This window comes from Diabrotica undecimpunctata, chromosome 5 (genome assembly GCF_040954645.1).
Source record: "Diabrotica undecimpunctata isolate CICGRU chromosome 5, icDiaUnde3, whole genome shotgun sequence".
Taxonomy (NCBI): domain Eukaryota; kingdom Metazoa; phylum Arthropoda; class Insecta; order Coleoptera; family Chrysomelidae; genus Diabrotica; species Diabrotica undecimpunctata.
Window position 1 is genome coordinate 114892640 of NC_092807.1, and position 21540 is coordinate 114914179.

The 21540-nt window shown below is 34.6% G+C and overlaps 1 protein-coding gene across 1 annotated transcript in view; it reads left to right on the forward strand.

The window, feature by feature from the left end:
• Nucleotides 1–5163, forward strand: part of Myo81F (unconventional myosin 81F) — a 178973-nt gene extending 173810 nt beyond the window's left edge. Inside the window, exon 23 of the mRNA XM_072532583.1 lies at nt 973–5163. Within this exon, the coding sequence (XP_072388684.1) occupies nt 973–1326 (354 nt within the window). The 3' untranslated portion in view covers nt 1327–5163. The remainder of the gene's footprint in view (nt 1–972) is intronic.
• Nucleotides 5164–21540: the final 16377 nt, after the last annotated feature.

Sequence of the window (21540 nt, forward strand, 5' to 3'; positions counted from 1 at the left end):
TCATCTCATCCCAAACATGTTCTATGAGATTGATATCTGGACTGCGAGCAGGTTAAACAAATCGAGATTTGAACCTCATCAAGATAGTCAGTAACTATTTCAGCAGTGTCAGGCCGTTCATTATCATGCATAAATGGTGTGTCGTCTCCAAGAATAACAATAAACGTTAGAACATGGTCTGCTAGAACCTGTGTCAAGTACCTACTTATGCGCAGTCAATGTCCAATTCTCGAGAAAAAAAGTAACTACGTGCGAGCGTCAAACAATATGCCTCCTCATGTTATAAATGACCCTTCATTATATGGAACTCGCTCGGCGACACCTGCTTGAGCATATCTCTCGCCTGGATGTCGCCACACCTTTACAAGTTTGTCTGAGCTCGTAAGACAGGACCTCGATTAATCGGAAAACAATGCACGACTCCAATCCTGTATTGTGCAAGCCAAGTGTTCTCGTGCAAAATTCAATCTGGTAATTCGGATTTCACGGGAAAGCGACGGTACAGTTACTCTAGTTCGAGAAGATAAACCAACCGCAATCTAACTATCCATTCACTTACGTTTACATTTCTCACTTTTTATATGCTTTCGAAGGGAAACTGCCGTGACCGTTCGGTTTCTCAAAGCACTAGAAACGACAAAACGATCATCTCTAGCTATTGTAATTCTGCCTCAACCTGAACCAGGTCTTCAAGTAAGCAAACAGGTCTCTTCGTACCATCTCTATACTCGTTCCACACTCGAGAGACGTTTTCTCCAAAGTTTCTCGCAGATTTGCGCTGACAGTGACCATCTCCTAAGGCTGCCACAATTCTTGTCGCCACAACAGAGCTTATGCTCATTATACTCATGACAGTAAAAACACTACAAAAACAATTTATACATGAAAGTGAAGAGTTAAAATGTTTATTACACATATTCATCCCCTACTAATTTTAGTAGTTAATATCTAATCTTTTCTTTACTTTTTCAGCAATCCTTTACATCAAACTGGCCTCGAGTATTGTGGTTGGCCGTTGACCAAAAAGGACTTCATCTTCTGGAACACCGTTCTCGAAATGCTTTGTGCACATACGACTACAATAGCATTCTCAGCTACTCTCCTGCTCTTAACTGTCTCATGATAATTACAGGAAGCGATCGCAAGCAGAGTAAAGTCATTCTCACAACAGCACAAGCGTTCCAAATAGCAACGCTTATTAAAGAATATACAGAGGAGATACACGGATACGCGGTGGATCAGAGAAGAGCTGAACAACAGCCGAAAACTCGCCCAATCAGCGGATTACACCACAACGCTCCCATGGTACCTCCTCAGCCTAGCTAGAAGAGGGTTACTTTCGCAGACCAAGTTGGTAAACCAAACTACTAAATGGAGTCAGGTTTACTCGATCAGTTGGTAGAAATATTTTTTATGAGACTGAGTTCATTTTATTTTTGTCATTGCCGTTTTTATTTGTTTCTAGATTATAAAGCATGAACAGTTCGACTCTTTTGCCAAGTGTTTCGGACTGACTTTATTTCTTCATGGTGTTTTGACTGCTGCTGCATCAGAAATTTACAAACGGTGTTGCAAAGTTTGCAGTGTTCTTCCAGAAGGCACGTTTTTTAATTCCTTATTTGTTATACAAATTACATAATATAGTCGCATCGACCTATTCATCATCAGCGAATTCCGTTGTATTGTATCCGAATATTACTCAAAATAATTTTTGATCATCTTCACTGATCCTTTCTTCTTTTATGTCATCATATTATTCTATCGTTTAGATAGTCACAAAACATGACAATTCTTGAAAAAAGAAATCTTGCCATTGCTTTTCATCTGATGTATTTGATCTTGAAGAAGATTTGATTTATTCCATTTTCTAAAGGGTGTTTTTTTAGATGTATAGAACTTTGAACTTCAATACAACAAAGATAATCTTTTGGCAACACATGTATTATGACGTATGACTGCAACGGTTGGCTTTAAAGTAGTCTAATCTGGAGGTCCAATGTTCGATGACTTTTTCCAACATTTATGGCCGTATATCGGCAATAAGGCGGCGAATGTTGTCATCCAAGTGGTCAATGGTTTTAGGCTTATTGGCGTAGACTAGTGATTTCACATATCCCCACAGATAATAGTCTAGCGGTGTTAAATCGCACGAACTTGAAGCCCACTTCACAGGTTCGAAACGTGAAACTATGCGGTTATCAAACATATCCTTTAATAAATCAATTGTGGCACGAGCTGTGTGACATATGGCGCCGCCTTGTTCAAACCACAGTTCCTGCACATCATGGTTATTCAATTGAGGAATGAAAAAGTCAGTGATTATGGTTCTATAGCGATCATCATTGACTTAAACGTTCTGGCCAGCATAGTTTTTGAAAAAATATGGGCCGATGCTTCCACCAACCCGTAAAGCACACCAAACAGTCAGTTTTTCTAGATGTAATGGTTTCTCATCATACACTTGAGGATTATCTTCACTCCAAATACGGCAGTTTTGTTTGTTGACTAGCCATTCAACCAAAAGGGAGCTTCGTCGCTAAACAAAATTTGCATATGAAAATTTGGATCGACGGCAATCTCGTTTTGGGTCCATTCACCGCATCTACGCATTGCTAGATGATCGTGTAGCTTCATTCCTGCTCGAGTTGGATTTTGTAAGCACGCAAACTAAGATCTTTTCTCAAAATCTTCGGTAAAGTGGATAGACACATATCCAACTGCTGTACACGATGACAGATATACTGATTCGGGTATTCCTCTATACTACGCTTTACAGCGACAAACAACTTCTTCTGAACGCACTTTACGTCATCTCCGTGGATGCGTATTACATATTTCTTGGACTTGTGCGCGATACATATTTCGAACAGAACTATAATTTTCAAAGTAAATTTGCACAATTTGGAAGCGTTGTTCATACGTCAAGTCTAGTCATGATGAAATGCCAAACCAAACTTAACATAAATCACTTGACAGCTGTCAAAATGATCGACAATTAAAAAAGTGTTGCCAACTTAAATTTCTGTACCTCTAAAAAAGCACCTGTTCCAATGTCTTTTTATTCCCATTTTATGCTGTTTTCGTTCATAAGTTTTAAGAATTGCTAATAAAAATTATCAGGATCTATTGCTTTGTCGTCTGTAGTATTTTTATAATATATTTGTCGACATTATTTTTATATTTTTATTTTTTTTTAATAATATTTAACTATTCAGTGTATTTCAAGTTGTTTAAGTTGTTCTTGGTTATTGGCGTTTTTGCTACAGTAAATATGCAACTTGTGTACATTAAGGAAAATTTTGTCTTCTTAATAATTGATGCTATTGGTAAATTTACGAGATTTTAAATATTGGCTGTTTTATTATCTTATCTAAGACTCTTAATATATTACGTAATCCATAGAAAAGTAAATGATAAGATAAAGTCAACCGATAGAGACCGAGAAAGAGAAACTAGTTTTGAGTAGAACAATTTGTTTTAGAAAAATTCGAGCCAAATTTAACCCAATAATAAGTAATCACTGTCTTTTCCTAACGGCTTCAATGATAATTATTTTAACAAGAAAATATTTTATTTATTGTATCAATATTCTACAAGTTAGTGTGTTACAGCTCATTTAATTACTTCTACCGACTGTGTTAGCACATTCGTCGTTCTGCAATGCTGCATAGTGCCGAATATGCTGGTCTGCGAAAATATTGTTTTTTTGTGAAACGTGTTAAATATACTAAAATGTTTTAAGAGTACTAGTACCAATATTTACTAAGAGAACTTTGTATCAATAAGATTTACAACCAGTTTTTTTACTTTACAACTAATACGCTGCTCCAAAAATTCAGAATGAGACCATCAGGCCATGAATTATATCACCATATGTGACATGATTCATGGCGTTGATATTATTAAATAAATTTTTATGTAGCTGCTGAAAATTAATATAAAGAATCATTAGAAATCATATTCTAGGTTTGCACCATGTTGTTTCTCAGTAACCAATTTAACTTTTCGCTACAATACATCTAGCTTCTTCACTAGTGCGATGGGAAAATTAGACCATTAGTGATAATAAGTAATTGGTGATTTTTGGTCTAGGGAAGAGAAATGAAAGATTAAAACTATTTGTAGAAGAAGAAGAATTTGCAATACTAAATACGTTCTTCAAACTTCCACCAAGACGTTTGTATACTTGGGTCTCTGCGCAAGATCAACCAGGAAACAATAAGGAATCAAATTGATTACATAATGGTGAACAAGAGATTCCATATAGTTATTGGTAAATTTAGGTTTAAATTTAAAAAGGTTACAAAAAAGAATAGTAACAAAAAATGTGATATAAGAGACTAAAAGATAAGGAAACAAAGGAGACAGTCACAAGTATTCTTTCAGAAAAGCTAAGCAATATGGAGCAAACATATGATCCAGAAGAATCACCTAAGAATATATATGAAACCTTTAACAAGATCAGAGAAGAACATCTAATAGAAAATAAAGAGAAGAGAAAAAGTTGGATGAATGACAATATACTGCAACTTATGGAAGAAAGAAAAAAATCAAAAAACAAAAAAATGTATAATAATATTCAGAGACAAATAAGAACCGAAATACGACAGGTCAAAGAAAATTGGTTAAAATGATACTGTGACGAGATGAGTTGTTGGAACAAAAACACGATACGTTTAATATGCATAAAAAGGTAAAACAAGCAGCTGGTCTTCAAAAATACAGCTAGAAAACTGCAAGATCAACAGGGGAACATCATCACAAAAAAAATCAAGAAATATGCGTATGGGTCAAATACATCTTTGATGATAATAGGTCCGAACAATTTCCGTCCTACATATGTAATGATCAATTACCAATCACATCAGATGAAGTGGAAAAAGCAATATCACAACTAAAAGATGGCAAAGCTGACAATGCTTATGCTGAACTCATAAAGCTATTTAACACCGACGGTACTGAACGACTAACAAAAATATTGATATTTTTGACATATATTTAAATGGAGTAATACCAAGATCATGGCTGAAGTCAACGTTTGTTGCTCTACCTAAGAAAACAAAATCCGTATCCTGCAATGATTTTCGGGCCATCAGCTTAATGAGTCACTTTTTGAAGTTATTTTTAAAAATCATACATATATATCAAAGGATATATAGACTATGCGAAGATTGGAACGCAGTGGGTCAGAGAGAGGCTCTTTTTAGTATACAAGTGCTATTTCAACGACGTAGAGATGTGAATTGCGATATTTATGCATGCTTCATTGATTATCATAAAGCATTTGATACAGTAAAACACTACTAGCTGATGGAGATATTAACAAAAAATTGGAATAAACACCTGTGATCTAAGAATTATTAGCAATCTTTACTGGAATCCAACATCGTCTATCCGTACAGAGGTAGGAAAATCCGACGATATCAAAATCAAACATAGGGTCCGACAGGGGTGTATACTATCACCCTTGCTGTTTAACATATACTCTGAGGAAATCTTTCAAGAAGCAGATGTTGAAACCGGAATTCGAATTAACGGAGAATATATCAATTTAGATACGCGGATGACACGGTGGTATTCGCTCACAATCATGAAGCACTCCAGGAGTTAATGAATAGAATCACAGAAGTGAGTCAGAGATATGGACTTTCACTGTCCATATAATCAGTGTGAATGGTCAATCAATAAAAAGAATAAAAACATACACTTACCGGTCATGTTACGAACGTCAATGAAAATTGGAACCATTCCCTAGAAACAAAATCTAGGATAGAGAAAACAAGATCTGCATTTCAAAAAATAGCTAAGCTATTCAAATGCCACGATTTATCAGTATTCATAAAAATCAGGTTACTACGATGTTATATCTTTTCTATACTGTTGTACGGAGTTGAGTCGTGGACTCTCACAGACGCTACCTGCAAGAAAATTGAGGTTTTCGAAATGTGGCTTTATCGTCGAATCCTGACAATATCCTATACCGACCACGTTACTAACCAGGACGTTTTATTAAGACTGCAAAAAGGAAAAGAGTTTTTAACCAGAATAAAAACAGCCAAAATCGAATACTTCACTCACATCATGAGGAACAGCGAAAGATATGGGTTGCTGCAATTAATTCTTCAAGGAAAAGTAGAAGAAAAACGCGGACCAGGCCGAAAAATCTACGTACGTGGTTCAACACAACAACCAATAAACAACTTTTCAGAGCTGCAGTTTGCAAAATACAGATTGTCATGATGGTCGCCAACATCAGAAACGGATAGGCCCTACAAGAAAAAGAAGAAGCTTTGAGGCATCCTAAAGTTACAAACAAATAAGAAGATAATACTGGCTCACCAAAGTATTTTGAAACCGGTGGATAGTTGGTAGGGTGCATTAATAGATTTGGTTGTCGAGTTTTGTTATAGATGCCTATTTTATGAATTTAGGATGTATTAGAAACGTAGATAACATACACTACGGTGTGGTTTATTTTAAACATTACTTTAAATACAATAATATGATCAGCCTAGGCTGCTATATAACCACATGTGGATGATACACGTTGATTGACAGGAGGTTACCAAATATATCTTTACAACGGGAGTACCGTGTACATCTTTCACCTTTAACAAAAAGTAAAAAATAAAATGATCCAGAAAATATATCAATAAGTAATCTGCCGGGAGATCAATTATTCGTCTATTTCTGTAGGTTTTTTTTTTGATACACCGATATCTTTGACAGACATATTCATTTTATTGTCTCTTGTCCTATTAGATAAACGTTCGAAACACATTGATTATTTCTTACCCACAAGCTAAATCTTGTTTTAATCGAAATATTTTGATGTTAAAACGTTACAGTAAACACTTTACTCAAGGTTTACCACGGGAACCTGCATATTATAAACGAAATGATACATTGGTTTCAAATAAAAAAAATATTTGTTAAACAATTGTTATAAATATGCAGGTTCCCGTGATAAGCTTTGGGCAACCTTTTTACTGTAATGTTGTAGTATCATATTCTTTCGATAAAAATAAGATTTAGTTTGTGGGTAAGAGATAATCAATGTGTTTCGAACGTTAAAGTTCAGACGTTTGTCAAGTTTATATATCCCGAACGCAACGGTCTATCAATTTGTTTATGAATTTTTTAAACTGACTTTTATAGTATAACATCAAAAGTGAATTGTATATTTTGAAACTACTTGACTTAACCCTTTCTTTACCGGTCGTCAATACCTAGGTAGTACTGCCAGATCCTGATTTTTTAAAAAGTCATGAGTCCCAATGCCATATATATAAGGCATTCTAGAAAATAGATCAAGAGTTGTTTTATGAGGAGATAATAAATACTATTGATATGAAATAATTGATTCACCTTTTATATTTTATTATAAGAATATATGTTGGCAAAAAATAAGTTTAAACAAATAACTAGGATTGCGTACATATAAGTCAAAAGTTTGTAATACATTTATTTTGTGTGATATTCTCCGAAACAAGGGAACCACATAGACCCACGTCGCATTCATTGCACATATATCTTGAATCTCGCCTCTTTTTTTGGTCACGAATTTTAGAATGTGAACAAACAATGCATCTTCGAACTTTTTTATTTGGTACCATAGCCGGACAATGTCGCATCGTCAGACGCTGATGTTTTGATGTATTCAACGTCCTGGGTATGGTTTTTGGTACATTATAACTAACAAAAGATTTTCGTAAATAAAATAAATTTATAGTCTCTCACAAAATTACCTTTCAAGCAGCTGTCGAGTTAGCCTCAATTGAAAATCTGCCAAGGGCAACTGCCCTGGACTTTGCGTAAGGAATAATGCATGACTGTTCAGGACACATAGATCAAGAATGTGAAAGAATAGTTTCTTGTACCACTTTAATGTTTTTCTAACGCATTCTGTGGAACATAGCATCATATCCGTTCTGTCTACTGCTCTCATATTTTGGTTGTAGTGGACGACAAATTCCGGTTTCTTCACAGATTCCCCTGTCTTTCTGTTTGTTTTATTTACATTTATCATTTGATCTTTATGAAAATTTGTCAACATATTAACGTCTATACGATCTTTCCATCTAACGGCTAACACATTATCGCTAACCATCGATTTTGTTTCGCCTTTTTCTAATTTACCCGATAAATCAGGCATTTATTTTCTGTTAGTTCTAGTGGTACCGCACGTATTTGTTTTTTGTTCAAATAAATAGGTAAAAAGCTTTGGAGAGGTATACCAGTTATCCGTGAATAGAGAGTGGCCTTTATCTAAATAAAACTTCATAAGTGTTGTTACAACTGACCCTGATATCCCCAGATCCTGGTATCGCTCTATTTCCGTTTTGGAGCCTACGATAAAATTTAAAACGTATCCTGTCTCAGTCGCACAAAAGAAATAGTTTAATGCCAAAACGATGACGTTTTGTTCTTATAAACTGCTTGAAAAGCAGGCGTCCTTTAAAAAGCATTAAACTCTCATCAATTACTAAGTTCTGGAATGGCGAAAATCTCTGAACAAATGTATTTTTGATCTTTTCGAAAATTCCTCGTAACTTATGGAAAGAGTCGCCTTTAATTTGTTAGTCATTATCTGCAAAATGAAACATGCGTAATATAATTTGAAAGCGGTTTCTGGACATAATTTTTCCAAATATTGGAGTATACAACAATTCATCTGTCGACCAATTTTCGACAAGTTTGTTTTTTCGATGACGAGCAGCAAGGACAAGAACAGCAATAAACTTGAAGAAATCTTCTTTAGTCATCGCTGTCCAACTTATTTTTTTATTCAAATGTATCTGTTCTAAACCATATTTATTAGTCTGCGTTATAATCATATTCACTACCTCATCATTCATAAATAATAGAAAATAATCCAATTCACTAAATGGAACTTCCGTGTTTTCTAAACAAGCACCAGCAGTTTTATCGTCAAAATTATGTATTTGAGGAATAAACTTGCCTTTTGTCCAGTTCAAGTTAAAGTTTTCAGGTAAAGCATTCCTTACCGCTTGTGCTCCTTTCTGTTCATCTATAACATTGGCCGCCATTTCATTTATCTCATCCTCACTGTCGTTGTGGTTTTCGGCGCACAACATATGATCAATCTCGTCTTCGCTACTGGATTCACTGTCAGTAGATTGAAATTCACTTCCACTGCCAATGTAGGGTTCTTCATCCGAATCTAGACACTCTAGTATTTTATCATCCTCCGCAAGGCCACACATGACACATACTAACTTTACTATTAACACGTTTTCTCTTCCGCGACGTATTCGAACTACACGCCATTTTATTTACTTTCCTTACCACTTGCACTGTTCAATATAACCGACCGGCGGGGCCGGTATGCATTTGAAACTGAAGCAATATGGCCAATATGAATAATAACTCGTGTTGCCTCGGGCTTCATCGATATTCTTAAATGATGTCATATATTTGCGGCGGTGGATTTGATAGCACGTTTATATGAACGAATTGTAGGAATGTGTACTTTACACTGGGCGTACAGACTTGTTTAGACTGCCGTATAAATGTGACGGTGGGTTTAAAATGTGACCAAAAAATAAAATGTGTCGCCTGTATATTGTCCTAGAATTTAAAACAATTTCACCGGCGAACGTATAAATACGGCGATGGGACTGAGAGCGCATCTAGTTGTTGCCATATATATATATATATATATATATATATATATACATATATATATATATATATATATATATATATATATATATATGCATATATATATATATATATATATATATATATATATATATATATATATATATATATATATATATATATATATATATATATATATATATATATATATATATATATATATGGTTTCAGTTGTTTTCCGGGTTTGACTCCGCGTTAAATATTTTTGGTTTTTAGAAAAACCATTGTTTTGACGACGTTTCGGCAAGGTCACACTTGCCATTGTCAAGTCAGATTCTGCTTCGTCTTGATGTTACAGGCGAACTGATTTCTCGGTCGCTGCACGCTGAGTTTAAATATCTTGTTGCGCTTCTTGTCATTGGTCCTGTGCGCAGAGTGGGCGTGGTCTTCTTCGCTATTTTAATTTTTACGTTTTTCTGCAGAATTGTTTTCCACGTATTTGGGAGTCTTTGTGCATCATCTCTGGTGTTTAAATTTTTCGGATGTTTTTCGATCAAACCCGGAAAACAACTGAAACCACATATAGCTCCCGCGGAAATTTCAAATTCAATATATATATATATATATATATATATATATATATATATATATATATAAATATATAACTGTTTTGGATGGGTTGGAGTCAATAATAGGGCTATTGGTTAACTATTTTTTTATTCTCGAGCTTTCAATTGTGTTTACAATTATTATCAAGAGCTAAAAAAGACAAAATACTTACAAGGTTGAACTAAAAAGAAAAAACAATTTTTGTTAACTTACCAAATAAAAATTAGTTTGGTAAGTAAAAATCACTGCTTACATCTTCAAAATATTTAATACAAAAATGTTTTTATCTAATAAATGTTTCTCTGAAAAATTTTTTTAATTTTGAAAACATTTTTTTAATATAAGAATAATTGAATTTATAAATAAGTTCAAATAGCAACCAATTACAAATAGCCTCAATGTCATAAATGCCAACATAAAATTTTTATTTTTGACAATTATATTGCCAAAAGTAAAACTTCGTTTAAACATTCTTTTTTGTTTAGTAACAAAAAGAAGAAGATTTATTCACCGTTGACAGATGTCTGAAAGAATGTGACAGATATATAAATATAAGATACAACGGTGAATAAATCTTCTTAAATATATATAAATATATATATATATATATATATATATATATATATATATATATATATATATATATATATATATATATATATATATATATATATATATATATATATATGGCGCTGGCAAAGAAAGGGTTAAGCAGAAAGGCGGTATTAGATTTAATTTCGATGCAGGGCATCTGCAAGCCGCTTATACCTATTTCAACCTCATTAAGTCTCATCAGAGCGACATATGCAGTTGCTCTGAAGCTTAGTTTCGCCAAGTAGGAAAACTTTCGCCAATTCCTAGTGTTGTTACTTGAGTTAACTTTCATCTCATATTTTTTGTTTTCTTAAACTCGATGTCCAACCTATTGAAAAATGGCTCCGAAAAATGCTAAAATTGGCTTTTTTGGCATTTTTAATTCTGTATTTGCAGTTTAAAGTAAGAATTTTACAAAAAAAAATCACGAGAATAAGTTTCGTCTTCGCAAAACTCGGTGTGACACGACACTAACAATTTGGAGCTTTAGGTTTAAGTTGACGATTGCTAAACTTAAAAATATTAATTTGTTACTAAGTTGTGGAGTTTTGAAAAGGCCCGTTTTCGGATTTTTTAGTCCTTAAATTGTTTATAACCCGAAAAAGATGCATTTTCGAGAAAAGTTACTAGGGTCGTTTTTTGTTTGGAATGAGCTAGTTAACCTAAAAAAAAATTATTTCGGACAAAGTAATTAAATTTGACAATTTTGTTTAAAAGAAATTATTTAAATAATTTTTGACCATCACTTTCTCTGGACAACATACACTTTTATTACAAGGGGACTATTTCAAGAGTAAAATTGTAGAAAAATATGAAATGAGAATATTTTTCCTAACCAGTGCTAGGAATACTACCCGGACTATGACTGTATAAGTCCGTAAAAATACAGTCCACCGATTGCAAGGCGACTTAAGGGAGAAACCTTACCTGCGTCCAATTGTACAAGTATTGCAGTGTGGTGCAAATTGATGGAAGGACTTATCACTGAACACGTTAAAATCGGTTAGTTGTACATAATAAAAAATTAAACCTTAAAATTAAAACAAATAATTGCAGCAAATAATGTACGGATTTAAGAATAATATCTGGGGTAATATTCTTGATGGTACTTTTATAATTCTTTGGAGCAGTGTATATACCAAATTCAAGAGTAGATGTCTACATGTAATACATATTTCATATTTCGTTGCCATATTGGAACAAATTGTTTTTGTAAAAAGACTGAATAGCTGAAATATACACCAAACACGCTACATAACGTTATAATATTTAATAATGAAATCAGTTGTTTCCTTGAATATGTCTTCTTTGCACAAAATGCATGGACTTGTATAAAGCTTTTGTTTGTCACTTATTTAAAGCTATTTAAAAAGTGAGAGACTTATCTGATTATACTACATGTAAGTATTAAATATTTAAAAACTTTTATTATGATACTTGAAAAAGTTGACTAATCATCATCATAACCTGTGCCTTTCTTTCTTACATGAGTCTTAATTGCATTTTTCCGTTTTATTTTTATATTTTAGGAGATTTCTGTAATACTGTTCTGTACTATTGGACGGTTAAACTTGTATTGCACATTTAAACGTGTACTGATCAATTTTCTCATCGACGGTACTAAACTTACAATTCATTCATAATACATATTCCCAACTGTCAAGAATTGCACGTGAAAACCAAATAGAGTCGTACTGAGGTGTATCATATGATTTTTAAAAATATTTACTTTTTGAAACTCAGAATGTAAAAATTTCTTGAAATTTATCTGTGAGTAAAATTTAATGTTCCATTGAAGCAAAATGTCATCATCATCAATGGCGCTACAACTCTTCGTGAGTCTTAGCCGCGTTTACGATTGCCTTCCATGTTTGTCGGTCCTGTGCCAGTAATTCCCATTGTCGCACTCCCATTTTCTCTAGATCTTCTTTGACTGCATCTTTCCACCTTTTTCTAAGCCGCCCTACAGACCTTCTTCCCTCTGGCCTTTCCCAGAACACATTGTTAATAAGGCGATTGTTGTTACTGCGTATCACATGCCCTGCCCATCTGAGTCTATTGGCCTTTATATATCTGACTAGATTTTCTTTTCCGAATAGAGACTCTAGCTCGTTATTGTATCTGCCCCTCCGTTCGTTTGTCACGCTGTCTCTGCAAGGGCCATATATCATTCGAAGAATTTTACGTTCCCACACCAGCAATTTATTTGTTTCTCTTTTTGTTAGCGTCCATGTTTCGCTTCCATACGCGACTGCTGGTCGTATTATGGTCTTATATATCCGGATTTTTGTGTCTCGTGAAAGAAGTTTTGACTTTATTAGATGTTGCATTGCAAAGAAAGATCTGTTTCCTGCCATTATTCTCGTTTCAACTTCTCGCTCTAATTTGTTGTCATTTGTGATTGTTGCTCCAAGATATTTAAATTCTTTAACCTCCAAACTTTAGCAAAATGTGCTAAAATAAAATATTCAGTAACTAAGATATACATAGCAAAGTATATTTAATAAAGTAGCATCATTTTAAGTGTTTCAAACCATAAAAACATACCATTTAAATTATTCAGAGTCTAAGGAGCTACATGTGCTGTTCGATATGGGTCTTTATTAGGTTGTCCAACTTCCACATTTTGGACTCGACTTTTTGTTCAACGTGCTGAACACGTTGCTGCAGTATGGAGGCAGCCTTAAAACTATTTTGTTTTGGCTTTTTGTCACATCATCAATAATATATTTATTATATTGTCCCTTATGTTACTTAACAATAGCTAATAGTTGCACTTTTAACATTGAGTCCTCAAAAGTTATATTTTTTAATTCAGCCACACTTGGATATCAGTTTTCTTCTAATCGGGGCAGTATATTTGTGAGCCAGTTTTCAAAAGATTTCTCTTCCATCTGCACTTTATTTTGATCAGAAATTCTCGTCTCCACAAAACAATTTCATCCCTGTCCATCAAAATACTGTTTCGCTGACAAAGTTGAAACTTAAAATTTAATTTTTTACAGTAATTTAAAAAACGTAGTTCTTTTGAAATTATTCAAAACCGGATCTTTATTAACAACTCTCATTATGAGTATTATATTTCGAAAAAACCATTCGTGGATTATTCTTCTTATTCATCATTTTACTCTGTAAAATTCATCAAGCGAGTTAATAATATTTTTACGATCTTCAATTGGTTTTGGTGTCGACAATGTTCCCCTATTTTCACGTTCTTTAAAAGAACCAGGCCCACACCATTACGGTGTTCAGCCTTATCCCCAGTCCAACCGGAGTACAATAATACTCCTTACCAAACTCAGGTCACTTGCCTCAATAACTCCTAGGACATCTAACTTATATGTTTCCATCTCTCTATGGTCCGGTGGACTCTTCGACCTGCCTCATATTCCCAACTTCCGTTAGTGGTATTACATTCCAAAATCCTTTTTCGTTTTGAGCTAAAAGTCAATCCGGTTTTTTTCCTATTTGTTTTTGTCATAAGGTTCTTTAAGGGGTGCGTTATAAGCCAAACACATAGCCTCCTAGTGTTCTTTTGCGACTGCTACCTATCTTACGTGGATCACATCGACACATAGCCATATTTAGGTATATATCAGGTCCAAATCACCCTTCTTCCATATAACTTTGAGCGCTAAATACCACGCAGTAGATCTCCTAATTAGATCTGTTTACACCGTTGGCCATATTAAATATTAGCACCTTCCCGCTGTACTAGAAGACTAGAAGTGACTACTCCTTCCATTCTGCTGGTTTTTGTATATCCCGGGTATTTTATTTCCTCGATACCCGACCTATCTGGCGAGTCTTCCCCGCTCCAGAACCTAATTAGGCGCCTAGTAGGAGACCACCACAACTCCATCTTTAAGTATTCTTATTTGAGCATACAACGATAGATTGATATTAAACTAGCCTTTGATAGATGGCGCTACTTGATACCGAATTGGTTTCGGTGTTGACATTTGCCATTCATGGCATGACGTCTGGCAAAATTTTAAGTTTTAAAAACAATTAGTTTGGTTTTTACAGCCGCCAAAAGCAAGCAAATTTTGTGTTTTCGGAGAAATGGAAAAAATCGAGTATCGTTCGGTGATGAAGTTCCTTCACAAAAAGGGTAAAACAAATGTGCAAATTCGTTTATGGTGAGGTTGCACCTTCGTTAGCAACAGTAAAATTTTGGAAAGCTGAATTTGTTTGTGGTCGTACGAGTGTTTTTGATGATGAGCGTCCCGAGAGGCCAAATGAAGTCACTACGCCGGAAATGATCAACAAAGTCCATGACATGATTATGGCAGATCGTCGAATTAAGCTTCGCGAGTTAATAGAGGTTCTAAACATTTCCTACGAATGCGTGAACAACATCATTCAGCGTCATTTGGACATGAAAAAGCTATTCGCGCGATGGGTGCCGCGTTTGCTGACAATCGATCAAATGCAAAAACGTGTGACCACTTCGAATACGCTTTTGGCGATGATACAGCGCGATCCGAATGATTTTTTTCGCCGATTTATCACCGTTGATGAAACCTGGGTGCATTATTACACACCGAAAACCAAACAACAGTCGAAACAGTGGCGCAAACGCGGCGAAGGGCCGCCGAAGAAGGCAAAGAGTGGACATTCGGCCAGCAAAGTGATGGCGACTGTTTTCTGGGATGCCACATCGACTGCTTGGAAAAAAGAAAAACAATCAATGGTGAGTACTACACAACATTATTGGATCGATTCGATGCCTAATTGCGTCGAAAACGCCCCGGTTTGTGTGCTCTTTCACCAAGACAATGCACCGGTTCACCGATCGGCCGTCGCCATTGCAAAATTACACGAATTGGGCTATGAATTGGTTGAACACCCACCGTATTCCCCAGATCTTACAGCCAGCGATTTTTTTCTGTTTCCAAACCTAAAAAAATGTCTCGGAGGACGCCGTTTCGCAACAAATGATGAAGTCGTCGCTGAAACTTCGGCCTATTTTGAAGAGCTCGAGCTATTCGTACTATTCGGATGGGATAAAAAAATTGGAACATTGTCTTACTAAGTGTATCGAGCTAAAAGGGGATTATGTTGAGAAATAAATCGATTTAATTCCAAAAAACTTGTTTTTTCTATCAAAGGCTAGTTTTATATCAATCCACCTCGTATGTGACTTAACAGATCTTTTGTACCTTACATCCACGTTTTAGTCCAAAAGATCTCGACCTCTACGAAAGTCTGTTATCGTTTTTGACGATCGGTTCGAAAAAGTTCTGCCACAGATATTTATGGCATTTGCGAATAATATCCATACAGTGTACCACCCGTATTCGCTGTAAGTTCAGTTTTCTGCAGCTGTATTTTCGAAAAGCGAACCCAAGGTTGTAATAGCTCATTTCCTTGTCTAAGGCGTGTAATATTTTCTCAGTAGGCTGTTTCCTTTTTGGTTCTCGGACATATAACACGATGCGATGTTTTGGAATACACGTCAATGGTTTTGGTTTGATGGAACGAGTACAAGAGTTCTTTCTTTAAAAAGAGTAGAGCTTTCATTATCAGCAATTCCTTTATGCCTTGGCACTCATAACAAAATTACTCTGTTGTGTTTTATCACTTTTTCAAGTAACTGTTTGCAGATCCAAGCTGTTACCGCGAATTTAGGTATTAATTATTCTTTTTTTCTTATTTTAAGACAATGTCTTGATTCTTTAAAGTTGGGATTCCGATGTCCAACTTTCATACCAGAGGGATTCTTCCGGGTGGTCGGCTGGTATTCGGTTTCTCTTCCTTCGAAATCTTTGCGAGTCTACTATCACCCATTCTATGAACGTGGTCTTTTTATACTCTTTTTCTGACTATAGACTATTTTACCACATCGTGAATGTTACACAGGGCCCTAATATCGCTGCTCCTCAGTCTATCTCTAAGTGTTTTGATCTTTCTTTCTTAGTAGTGGTTGTTTCTGCTCGTGTTCCTGCGGCGTAGGTCATAATAAGTCTTACACAGCTTTTGTAAATTCGTGTTTTACTTTTAATGATCATATACTTGTTTCTTCAAATTACATCCCTGAGCAATCCTGATACCCTAGCCGCTGATATCGCTTGTGTAATTGTGTATGTCTTTCTATTTTTAGATTTCGATTGCCTGTAATATTAGCGTCTAGATATTTGAAGGGCATGACTTGCTCTACACTTTTATCATAAATTGTTAACTTATATTTTATGGATTCTTTTGATATTGTCATAGACTGTAATTCTTTTGCTACTATTTCAAACCTGTATACAGTAGACTCCTTATTAACTAACCTCAGGACCAGAGCCAGGCCGGTTGACCAAATGGCCGGTTAATCCAATGTGCAGGCATTTTCACGAGAAAAATCAAGTACATACATACATATATCAAACACACGTACAGGAGGGTGTATATTAATAAAGATCACGGAGTATACAGGTAAAAAATACTATTTATTTCTATGTACATATACATATATAAATATTTTACAAACTTGTTTTAAAAAAATCGGCAACTTTCTTCCGTTTCTTGACATTAAGTGAATTTTTAAAAGCTATATTTCTCCATTTTTTTAAAACGAAGACGTCTATTGAAGATGACCCAGGTTGTTGTTGAATATACTTCAATGCCACCTCCATTGCAGCCCTCGCTTCGGTGTGGCCAACTTTTTCCTCTCCGTCAACATCATCATCATCAATTTCCTCATTTTCATAAGGCTCTTCATGTGTTGCTAGTGTAATTATTTCGTCGTATGTCAAAAAATCGTTTTCAAGTTCCTCTTCACAGTTCATCCATTCTTCAATATCTTCGGCCTGCAATTTGACATTTTCGGATAACGTTTGGAGATCTTGAAGAATGGTGGTAGAATTATCTTCTTCGTGTGATTGTTGACACTCAACAAGTTCCTCAATGTTGGCCCAAAGTTTTCGCCATGACTCAACGAAAGTAGGTCATCAAGCAGCGCTTGATGATCGACTCGTACGCAAAACAATAGGAAGGGGGAGTGGCCGGTTAATACGACGGCCGGTTAATGCGGGACCGGTTAAGAGGGAGTTTACTGACTTTACTGTATTTGTTTTTGTAGAATGTCCTCATCTTCAGATATTATCTGTCCTCTTCCCGCGGTTTTCACTTCTTTGATGAGATGATCCATTACGACGTTACGACGTCCAGAGCACTGGGCTGAGACTTTTCATATTCCAAGAACTGTGCATTTTTAAAATCAAAGAATGGCTATTTCTTAGCGAATGCTTGGCTAATGTGTTTAATTTGTTGGTTTGTACTTTATATTTGTGTGCAAAAACCCTTTTATGTAGATATTGGTGTTATTGCCCAATATAATATGTGGAATTGCAGTGTTTACAATTTATTTTATAAATAAATTGCGGTCTTTACAATTTATTTTATAACATCCGACTGATGATCTTTATTAACATTGGGTTTAAATTATAGAAAATATTTTCCGGATGTTTTTGACGATTTATGTCCAACATTAATATCATATTTTGCCAACATTTTCGACATTTGTTTAGAGAATCCATTAATGTATGGTAAGGATATATAGGGTTTGTCTGATTTAGTGACATTACTATTATTATTGCTTTGAGTTTGTTTTGGATTGGTATTGGAATTAGATTGATTTCTGATAATGCAACTTCTTTTTTTAATTAGACGGTTGTAAAATTCTGGTGGATTATTATTTTTTTTCTAAGATATTGAGATTGAGATATTTTCATTGAGAAGCCTGGATTTTAGTAGGAAACACCAATAGGTTTTTTAAAGGGAAGAAAGGTTCTGTCATATTACACTCTACTTGTTTATTTCAAAACTTTTCATTGTTTTATGTAGTTTTTTCCCTTTGTCCATGCTTACTAATAATCTAACCGATGATATGAACATATATTCTAATTGATTTTGCAATACTACGGGGATTCCCCATTAAAATTTTAGTGCGCTTTAAACGCAATTTTATGGTTAATGATATTTGTGTTTTAGTTAACTGGAGTTGATTATCAAAGTATGACATATGTAATTGTTTATCTAAAACGTGTGGTTTGTTCTCATTGTATCCAAATTGTTTTACTATAGAAGCAAAAATTATGAAAATAATACCGAGTTATCATGTTCTGTTACGGGATTCCCAAAGTTGTATTTATCATAATACTATTTTAATATATTTGCTATTGGTTGATTTTATTATGAGGGAAACCCAGATTGACTGTACTTTACATAAGCAACCTATGCTATCTTTGTAACTGTCATGCGGTTTATCTATATAAATGGATATTTATAACTATATAATATATAAACATATCATTAACTGTGATAATTTCGTAATTTTTATTCCTTTTATTCCGTAATGAAATTGTACTCAATATTTGTAACAATTATTGGAGTTATACATTATTGTGACTTGAAGTAGATCAAATCAACCAAGATCTTCAAAGATTGCACCATAGATCACTTACCAAATTTGACGGGGACAATATTTTTTTTTTAGATTTTTTTAGTATAGTTCATGTTAAACGTTTGTTAAAAAATCTCGCCTTTCCTCTTCTTTCAAGTTTATAGTAGACACCTCAATATATTTATGTGGTGTGCTTTATGTTTTTTTCTCTGGAATTCTCTGGAAATCATCTGGTTTACACCAGTCCTACTTCAATCAATTGACTTATTGTACATATTTCATTAACTATTATACAAGTATTCGGGACTTCGGGAGATCTGCTAAATATAAACTCTCTGTCAACATTAATAGTCCAGTCGTCAGAGATCTGACCTCTAAAAATTATACGAACAAACTGAATTTTGCTGAAAATGTCAATTTCGGGACCCCAAAAAAATATGCAAAGAAGTTTACCGCTTTTACCCCAAGGGTTTCATCGTAAACCCCCTTCGTAGGTGGGTAAAAACAAAAAAAAATCGATTTACCAAGATCTGTACGCCGTAGAAAAAAATATTTCTTGTAAAAAATGTAGCTGAGATAATTTTGAACAAAAATTACCGCAAATAAAGTCAGTTTTTATAAAGATGTTAAATAAATAAACATTTAGCAATTTTTACCATCTTTTACGATTCTCATGAGATCAATAATATTTATAACTTCCATTGATCGGTCACTATGGAATTTTCATTATTAGAGCCCAATCAAACATATAGCCTGAAATTTCGCTTTTTTGAGTTTGCGCCACAAATGTGAGGCGTTTGAAATATGCCCAAAAATGCTGAATTTAAACACTCACATCACAAAAGATCGTGATGTGTCACGTGTTAAATTTGTTGCTAAAACTCAAAACCGAAATTTCGGGCTATAAGTTTTGGAGATTGGCATCTAATAATGAAAATTCCATAGTGACTGGTCAACGAAAATGATGAATCGAATTTTTACAGTCGAGTTGACATAAATTTTATTTAAAACTGATTTCGAGCGCGTACCTGACATCAAAAACCACCGGTCGCTTCGAACGTTTATTCTGCAGAAAAAGTGCTAATAAATATGTTTGTTCAAAATTATGTCAGCTAGATTTTTTACTCCAATTATTTTTTCTGCGTCGTGCAGATTGTTGGTAAAAAGGTTTTTTCCGTTTTTCCTCCCCTACGGAGAGTGGTTCGATTAGAAGCCGAAGAGTAAAAATGGTAAACCTTTTTGCACTCTTTTTTGGGATCCGAAAATTGACATTCTCAGCAAAATTCAGCTTGTTCGTATGATTTCTAGAATTTCAGTGACAAAAGCAGATCTTTTATTTGGCCATTCTATACCCAGGAATGTTGTATCAAGGCGATATCGAAGCTTCTCATAGTAATAGCTAGCAAAAGTTCTGCCAAAGCTGTTTTGGTATGCTGAAGGCTCGCCTCTAGGACTTTTGTTATTAAAACCAATCATCAGAATCCGCGAACGGGGTTGCCTCTACTCTTTCCCATATATGTAACAATAAAACACTGAAAACTTTGTTTTCAAACTTCCACAAAATTTATTTTAAATTCTTATCACTACAGCTGTTTCGGCTGATTGCCTTTCTCAAGTGATCTGTTTTTGGTATGGGTTTACACTTTATAGTCCCTAATGAAATAGGTTGAGGAGGGGAGAACTGTTTGTCTCAAGCTGGTCATTCAGAATTATATCTGTGTTTTTTAATTTGTTGATTTCCATAGACTCTAACAAAGATAGCTTAAGGCCTTTATTTTGAATGTGGAGAATTTTAAATTCGTCATTAAAAGAATGATTATGATCTAGAAGGTGAAGTGCGAATGTAGAATCTGTTTTTCTATTATTGAAAGCCCTTTTATGTTCTGCTATTCGTTTATTAAAATTTCTACCTGTTTGACCAATGTAAGTTTTTGGGCAGTCGCCACATTTAAGTTTGTACACACCACTGTGTAAGTGTTTTTTATGTTGGCTCTTGTTGTTTTTAATATATTTGCCTAGGATGTTATTTGTTCTGAAAGCTGGTGTTATTCCTTTCTTTTTTATGTGTAAACATCAATTATTTCCCATATATGTTTATTTCCAGACTCAAAAGTGCCACTTATTTCTAAGTCCTCTATCTGGGTCATCATGTCTATTTTATTCCCAAGAGTTGGGACGAAGTGCTGTCCTAGCGATTGGCGAGTAGTTAGAGCACAAATCTCACCGTATGATGAGATGGTTGTGAGGCGTCTGTCTGGTGATTTACTGATTGAGCGTAGGTGTGGCCAAATAGGATAAACATAATAATATTAAAGGAGTAG